Source organism: Lytechinus pictus, chromosome 15, assembly GCF_037042905.1.
Source record: "Lytechinus pictus isolate F3 Inbred chromosome 15, Lp3.0, whole genome shotgun sequence".
In the NCBI taxonomy this organism is placed as follows: domain Eukaryota; kingdom Metazoa; phylum Echinodermata; class Echinoidea; order Temnopleuroida; family Toxopneustidae; genus Lytechinus; species Lytechinus pictus.
Genome location: NC_087259.1, coordinates 29,278,716 through 29,287,754, shown reverse-complemented (window position 1 = coordinate 29,287,754; position 9,039 = coordinate 29,278,716). Strand labels below are relative to the sequence as shown.

The 9,039-nt window shown below is 35.3% G+C and overlaps 1 protein-coding gene across 1 annotated transcript in view; it reads right to left on the bottom strand.

Annotated features, from left to right (window-relative positions):
- Window positions 1–1,319: 1,319 nt before the first annotated feature.
- Window positions 1,320–9,039, bottom strand: part of LOC135156824 (probable G-protein coupled receptor 21) — a 28,297-nt gene continuing 20,577 nt past the window's right edge. The window contains exon 2 of the mRNA XM_064110431.1: window positions 1,320–5,979. Coding sequence (XP_063966501.1) covers window positions 4,280–5,665 — 1,386 coding nt within the window. The 5' untranslated portion in view covers window positions 5,666–5,979 and the 3' untranslated portion in view covers window positions 1,320–4,279. The remainder of the gene's footprint in view (window positions 5,980–9,039) is intronic.

The window sequence follows — 9,039 nt, the reverse complement described above, 5'->3', positions numbered from 1 at the left end:
CTCAATATTTGTTTCATAAAATGCTCCCTATTGCAATACTGTATGTCATTCATCAGAGAGTGACAAACACAAATGGTTTTGTCAGCGCATACTTGAAGCAGATACATCGTCATTTACTGAACTGAAATATTATGATTTTATTCCTAAGTTGTGATTCATTGTATTTTTTTTATTGTTTGTTAGCAGCATTGGAGAGGGAGATTAAGAAGAAAAAATAGAAATGGAGGAATTTTTCTTAAATTTTTGTGGCAGGAGGTATATATTTTAACATACACATTTAGCCCTAGGATTCAGTCCCACCAACTAATTTTCTTGTTTCTGCTCAGGATCTAGTTTCCATAATGACACAACCTCGAAAGTGCAGTTAACCAGAAAAAAATGGCATCCGGAATATTGATCTAGAAAGTGTTTGAGGGTGGGCGTAAAAAGTCATGAGCCGGCCAAGGCTTTCTTATAACAAAGTGCTGAAAGTTACTCTTGAAGTTCCAAGGAATCTTCATAGTAATAATGAATTTTGTATTAGGTTATTAAGCTCCAATTACAACTCAATAAATGCCTATATCATGTTATACATGTATGAGCACAGCAGGGGAGAATTTCATGCAACAAATAGTGAATTTCACTGACTATTTGTTATAAGCTACTGAAATCCTTGTGTCTGATTGGCTCAGAGAAAATTTGTCAATGAAAGATGCTTTATGAAACACTCATGAGTACAGGTGTGGTTCCTACGTGCGTATCATGTGTAGGATTCCAGTGAAAAGGGGATCGACCCTGGGAAGAATGTTTCTGGTAGCTCATGATACTACAAAAAAGTCATGGATGAAAATGGATTTAAGCGGATTTATGAAAATGGGTTGTTTGGAGAAAATAAATACCCTTGTGGGTTCAAGAACAGTGTTAGGTCAAAGGTCAAGGCTGTTATGGAGCATTAAGTATGTTATTAGAGACTGAGAAAGATTAGGGGAAACATGAATTCCTTTCATCACAACCAGGTTGAACCCTTAGGTGTACTCTCTGTTGGTTTGTTTATACATGACCAAGCTCTACTGCCTTCTTCTGTTCCTAGTTGGTTTGAAACAAATGATAATCATTAAAATATCCTAGAAATGTAGAGTCCCTGGCAGGTTTACCTTTGTCATTCTTCACCTAGATAAATGTAATTATTTATTCCTTTCCATTCTTTAAACCCTTTCACTTAAATTAAATTTAGGCCCCCAGCAATATAGGGCCTACACGTAGGCATGTCTCCTCTCCTCTGATATAAAATCAGATCCACTTTCCATGTTGTGCACATAGACACAGAATCAATTAATATGATGACATGCAATCGACTAATTTGAATTTGATTATAGCAGACAGTGCCATGGTCTATTGCAGAAATTAGGGAGCCACTTAATTGCCTGAAAAATAATTTAGTATACACCTTAGTCCAATATTTTTGGGATTGAAATGAATCAATGAATAGGTCTTGAGTGAGGTACATGTATGCCATTATAGCATTCAATACTAAAGTGCTTATTTTCCTTATTTGCTTGTATCTAGAAAAAACATTATTCAAATCATGTAACAAATATCTGAAAATGTTTCCATTTTGGTTACAAGATGACTCAGCAATATTTGTTGCATATTTTGCTACACATGAGTTAAGAATATTTTTTGTTGAATTTCAAGTTTTGAAATCCCTTTGTTTTTACATAATTATGTAGAAAAGTAAGTGGCCTTACATTGTCCCTCTGATCTGTGTGTAAATTGTTAATCAGTAATACCTGTACATCAAAGAGTCAAATACATTTCTCACATTATTTCACTTAGACATAATTCCACTTGGTGTACCCATACACAAAATCACAAGGCTTTTTAATTTCATTCCTCTATCTCTGTAATTATAATTTCTGTAGTTTATTCTTTATTCATACAGCTTTCTTTTCATTTTTGGACAATTCTGAGGTGCATACCATAAAGAGTCACACTCACAGTAACTTTGCCAATATGGTAAATACCATGGTAACAGGGCCCAGCAGCCAATCACATTCAAGTATTCCATGGTAGTTTACAGTAATGCCAAAGTTACCATAGTTGTAAAACTTTATTGAACAATATGGACAATTGCTATAGTAGGACAATATAGTAACATTTTCGAGTCAGTTGCAAGTAAACAGTTTAGTGACATTTATTTAAGATTTTGATATACCAGTAACTTTAGAGGTTCAAAAGAATATATGAAATATAAGTGATATCTTTTAAACTATTCACAATTGTAATACATACCATTTTACAGCCAATATTGAGAGAAAACCAAATTACAAGAAGGGGAAAACCTATGTACATATGTCACCTTTTATTGGACATTGAAGCTCTTTGTAAATTACACATGGTTTTTGTATGGGTGATGACCCTTTTTGTGCTGAATGATCTAAACAAATTTTCTCCAGAATTTTGAAGAACGGGAGTAAACTTTATACAATTTTCTTCAAATATTAATATAACAAACTTTACATACGAATGCGGCCTTTCAACAACAAGAATTTTATTTGGGACTGGTTAGATTTCAAATGATTGAATATCTAGCACAAAAAAAAGAATGTTCAGCATTATGAAACTAATTCTTATGAACGTGATACTTGACAACATAAAATGACTACGAAATTCATAAAAAAAACATATGTTGTATGAATTGGTATGAATTAAAGAGATGAAAATGATTACTTTGCAGATCACACAAAGCACATTACCATAAATATTGTGCCAGTCGGTTAGAGCCAGGATCCTGTATTCTTTTTATCACATCCACTTGGGCTACTTGAAAATGTGAGGACCAGTTTCCATGGTGATTAATTGTTCTGGCATCACAGTCTGGTACTTAGTATGCTATAGTGACTCAACTATGGATGATACCTATCTGTTTACAGTGGTTTTTATTCACTGATAATATTGCTGCATCACAAAGACTATTTCCACATACCTGTATGTACAACAGATTGTAAGAACTTATAATGGATAACATAGGCCCGAAAGGTTGTTTTGAAAACAATGGGTTGAACCTATGGTTTATGCAGATTTCCTGTATAAATTACGCTTATTTACCACATGAACATGACCAGTGCTGATGTGCGCTTTTGTCATAAGTGCGCCAAAATGTGCGCTATTTTATTCATGTGTCCACTGTTTTGAAGAGCAGACTCATTAAAAACAATGAACTCATGAATGAAATAGAATACTCAAACCATGGCAACAGGCATCAGTTTGACAAAAGCTTGCATCAGCATTGGACATTTTTTTAATATATGCACTAATGAGGGATAATTTATACACAAAACCTGCATGAACCATGGGTTCAACCCATTGTTTTCAAAACCACCTTTGTGAATTGGGGCCTTAGAATTACAACACTCCTTCATTGGACACTTTTTCAATTTTCATTCATCATAAATTCTACAAATCACAAATGGAATATGATTTAGAAAGACAAAATGTACTGACAAATTTGATACCAGTATTTCCAGTGGAGTGTGTGGTGGTGTTCCTGAATTTACGCCTTTCATACCAATTAGGTGATCAGTAAACGATCTAAATTGGCAATGCAGTGAAAACAACAAAATCACTGTTTAAAAGTGCAAATTGGCATTTTTTAGTTAAAATTTTGCTTTCATCATTCATTTTGATCCATGTACGTTTAAATTTTGTTTACATACAATAAGTTATATAAAAAAACTAACAGTTCTTGCCAATTGGAGAACCAAATTTATTTTGACCTCATGAAATCTTTGTATTTTTACTGGAAAATTAGAAAAGCAAAGCTTGTGGGTTGTCAATTCTTCACTATAGCAGGAATACCCATCGTAAAAGGTTGAAAAAAATAGGATATTAGGCGATGGGAGAAGAAATATTCTCCTTTATATGTATTCCCTTTCTATGAAAAATGAGGTATATTAAAATTTTAACACACAGTCTGAAGATAGTTCTGGATATTTGTTAGATCTTAAAACTATTTTTTATAATTTTTACATGTACATCAAAATACATAATTCATTTTTCATTATACATGTGTAACATCTTAACTGTCAGATACCCAAGATTACTTTAATGCGTAGTACAGAATATACACAACAAATATATATATATATATATATATACCAGCAATGGGCTGAATTGAATGCATGGTATTATGTTTGCAGACATTGAGTACCATTTGATATGAGTACGTATGTGAATTTTGAAGTATGTATATTTCATAGCACACAGAAATACAGAAACCCATCTTGAGTTGCAGTGATTTTTATAAGGAGCTTTCTTTAATGGGAATTGGTATTGGGCGCACATCAATAAACCGTTCCTTTCCATTGGAATACAGATGTCCATTTTTCTTCTTCAACTTTTTGTGATGCTTTTTGCGACTGTTTGAGGTAAAGAAGCAAGAGGAGAGAGTTGAGGCTCTCCTACGGCTTTTTCGTATCATGACTACAAATCCATCTCGGAATGATTGATGACCGATGCTGTAGACGATGCAGTTCAGGAAACTGTTCACGATGCCTAGCCAGGAGAAAAAGAACATGGCTGGTGGTGGAATGTGAATGTCTACAAGACCCCTCAGAGTCTTGGTCACCACGAAGGGTAGCCAGGTGACATAAAAAGCACTGATGATCACAAGGAATATCTTTGCTAGGAGACGTTCATAGCTGGATCTAGTACTTTCCCGTTGGTTGGGCGATTTGAACATCATTCCGGTTCGTTCAATCTGCTGGGTTTGTACAAAGCTGACCTTGAGGATGTGAACGTAGCAGAAGGTTGAGATGACCAAAGCAGGCACGACTAGAACAGCGATGATGAAGAATGAGAAGGCAACATTCTCCTCCCAGTGGAGGGAGCACTCGTAGCTGTGGTCATTGTAATGGAAGGTACCCCATCCAAACATTGATGGAAGGAATATTCCAGCACTGATCAACCATACTGCTATTACTATGATCCTTGCCCTTGTCTTGGTCAGGATGGTGAAGTATTTCAAAGGTCTGGTGATTGCTATGTAGCGGTCAATGCTAAGGCAAGCCAGTCCTATGATAGAAACCCCTACGGCTACTGCCAGAGTGTAGCCAGTTATTGCACAACTTGCATCTCCGTAAGGCCACTCCTGAAGGAACCAAGAGTGGATGGAAAAAGAGCAGCATATTCCCACTCCCAGGTCTGCGCAAGCCAGCGACTTGATGAAGATTCCTGATGCATTGTTCAGTGATGGCGTGTAGTGGAATACAATCAGCACTATCACGTTACCTACGATAATCAATAGACATGTCACTATCATCATAAGAAGGGCCAGTATCGTTGCCCAATGTGGCATTTCATTGTCCACACCCGGTGTACTTGAATTGTTCACCAGTGTTCCATTTGTGCCAAAGTCTGTTGAAAGCCCAGGAGTGGAAGGGTTGAATGCATTTGAAATCCAGTAAGTATTGGCTTCTTCAACTTGATTGTCATTGGGGAATGTCAGGGTAGTATTGCCCTTCAGTGCCTCAGCGAAGTTCACTACCCAATCACTGAAGACCTGATTCGTTGTGTTGGCTATGCTATCCACTGTTATGACTGAAGATGTAGTATCATTTGATGTTAACCCATGAGGCGAGCTGATGGTGGGGGAATTTGTTGCATTATCCATCTTGTTTTCAAGCATCTTGCTAAACAATATCACAGATCATCTCTTTAGAAAAACTAAAAAATTCCATCTATGAACATTATTTCCTTGATAGTTGTTTCCATTCACTGGATCCTTGATAAGGTGTCGTAACCTGTATTCTCAGTAACTGGCAGCCTGTACAGAAGTTGGTTTACTTTTCACAAAGGTTGTAGGCACCATCTTTGAAAGTAACTGAAACATTTTAAGTCATGCCAGTCTAAAGAAGCAAATGTATCCTCGATCCAAAGTGGTATTCACTGAACATTCCTTTCACTGTGATCAGACTTGTCCTATCCTGGATAAGATGTGTTCTGAAACGATATAAACAAGAGAGGAGATATTCAGTTCAAGTGATACTAACAGTGCAGACAGATAAGAAACATGACACACATTCTTCAAAGAAACCAGAAAGGGCTGGAAACAATTGGAACAAAGTCAGCAGACGTCACTATGACGTTCTATCTGCCCCAGTCATACCCATGGCTGTTGACTTTTGTTTTCTGCACGCTGAAGTGTCGTCGGACCATCAAAAAATATATAATTTTTTTTATTTCCTCCTAATTGGAGGCTAGGAGAGGGAAATCCTCTTTTCTTAGTTGCTGACGTCACTCGCTCTGTTACTACCCACTGGCAAAACAATCATTTCCATGCTGATTAGCTAGGAGTACTCATCACTTAAGTGTCTTGTCTCTAGTACTTAGTGGTTTCATAGCAGCTTCCTTGCTTGCTTTTGTTCTAATCAGGTATTATGTAAATAGCTGAAGTGCTTAATTTTAAGACACAAGATAGCTCAGTTGGTAGAGCACTAGACTGATAATCAACAACTCAGGTATAAAAAAAATGTCATTGAACTATATCTCCTTTGAGAGGCTTTTAAATTCTCATTACCATGTCCTGTGGAGAGGACTAAAAGCTGTAGTGTTGGTCCTCTGGTTACCTTCTGACAAGCATTCATGCTTTTTAGTAGGCAGGTATTCAAGTAATCTTTATTGAATAGTGTGTGTTATTCCAGACAGGTTCCAAGATGTAATGTTATTTGCTCTAAACCATTAGAATACATAATTAGAAATCCTCTCTTTGGTTTTAATAGAATTAGAAGATTCAGAGAGGTTCTTTGAGCAACAACAGCAAAAAGAATAGAATTATAATGTTTTTAATTTTTGAAAGCCTGCTAGAGGCACAGCAGATATTGTTCATATAAATCTAATAACCTATGGAATACTGCTGTAAATTACCACAGTTACATTCATTAAATTTGATACCAATCATAATGTATTCTCTGTGACCATTGCAAAATAACAACTGAAAACAAGATTTTATTGAAGGTATATCAGATAAAAAGTTACCAACATTATATAATGTGGAAAAAAGAATATGATTTTAAAATGTGAATAGAACTTTTGTTATAATTTCACCCTCAAGATTTAATGAGAGAGTACTAGTATTGCCTGCCTGCATTTTATCAGTGCCACACTGACTCATAATATTGTGACATTGTGCAAGAGGGGGAGATGAAGAAGCAACATATTACATTGTTTCCTCTAATGTAAGTCATTGACATCATACACTCATGTTCCTAGTTTACTTGATTAGATAATGAGTCAACTATATAAAATAGTACTGCTAATGCAGTAGTCTACATTCTTGTAGACTACTTGTTCAGACTTTGGGGAATAGTATGGATTGTTTTTAACTGGGCTTTCTAGATTTTAAGAATATACAGTTGACATTTCCTAAAAGTTGGTGATCCCCACCACAAATGCACTCCTTCATGCTGAGTGTTGAATGTAGACAACAACACAACAATGTCCGGCAAGCCCAGAGAATATGCAATATTTTATCAGCTGACTACACAATAAATAAAAAGATGGCAGAACTTGAACAGTTAATTAAATATGTCCATTTTCTGGTGGGGTTGACTAACTTTAGAGCACCACTATATATAGGGCCTATACATTTACTAGTGACTCCACTGCTTAGGAAATTTTCAAAAAGCATCATTTACTTATTAGATTTTTGAAATTTTCTGGAATGATACACTAATAAATCTTTATCGGATGTATACTGACTAGTTATCAGGTAGTGATATTATGATAAAGAATTGAATTGAATAACTAGTAATAGCAATTCAATGGAATATGTTGTCTCTTGTTGGACCTGGGAAAGAAATGTGTGAAGCTGTAATCCATTCTTGTTTATTTGCTCAGCATACATTTCTATAAAAATAATTTGCATTATGGAAGGGTAAATCGTTACACTCTGTGCATTTTACATTGTCTTCTTGTCCCCGAGGGCCTGAGAACATTGAATTTGATAAAATTTAATGCAAAATAATATTTCATGTGCACATGCTCATAAAATAGATGGCATATTTCAGACCTTCATTTTTGAGGAGCGCGATCGCGCCAGCGCTCCCACCGCGCTCCAAACAAAAATTATGGAAAATAGATGGCCATTTCATGGATTTAAAGATGTAAAATGTGAAATTTTTGCAATTTTTTTTTTAGCAGGAGCGCGATATTTTGTAAACGTATTGACCCAGGCCTAGTTTCACCACAGATTAATTAAAGGACAAGTCCACCCCAACAAAAACTTGATTTGAATAAAAAGAGAAAAATTCAACAAGCATAACACTGAAAATTTCATCAAAATCGGATGTAAAATAAGAAAGTTATGACATTTTAAAGTTTCGCTTCATTTCACAAAACATTTATATGCACATATCGGTCGGTATGCAAATGAGGAACCGATGACATCACTCACTCACTATTTCTTTTGTATTTTATTATATGAAATATGAATTTTTTCATTTTCTCGTCATTGTCATATGAAATGAAGTTTCATTCCTCCCTGAACACGTGTAATTCCATTATTTTAACATTTTGTGCTTCAGGCAAGGAGGCCCTTATTGTCAAATTCGTAAAAATTGAAATATTGTATAATTCAAACAATAAAAAACAAAAGAAATAGTGAGTGAGTGACATCATCGACTCTCTCATTTGGATGTAACTGGCTCGTTCATATAACTATTTTGTTAAAAATAAGCGAAATTTTGAAATGTCATAACTTTCTTATTTTACATCCGATTTTGATGAAATTTTCAACATTGTGCTTGTCTGATTTTTCTCTATTGATTCAAATCAACATTTTTCTGAGGTGGACTTGACCTTTAATAGCTACACAGCTATTGCATATACGATGTTAAGAAAAATCTACAATTTATCATACATGTATTGTATTGAATTGATTTGAGCTCCTCAAGGAGAGCGATTCTGAGGAGCTCAATTGAGCTCCTCAAAAAAATAAGGAGAGCGATTTATTGAGCTCCACAAAATTATAAACGTGAAGGACTGATATTTATTTGCTTTTCA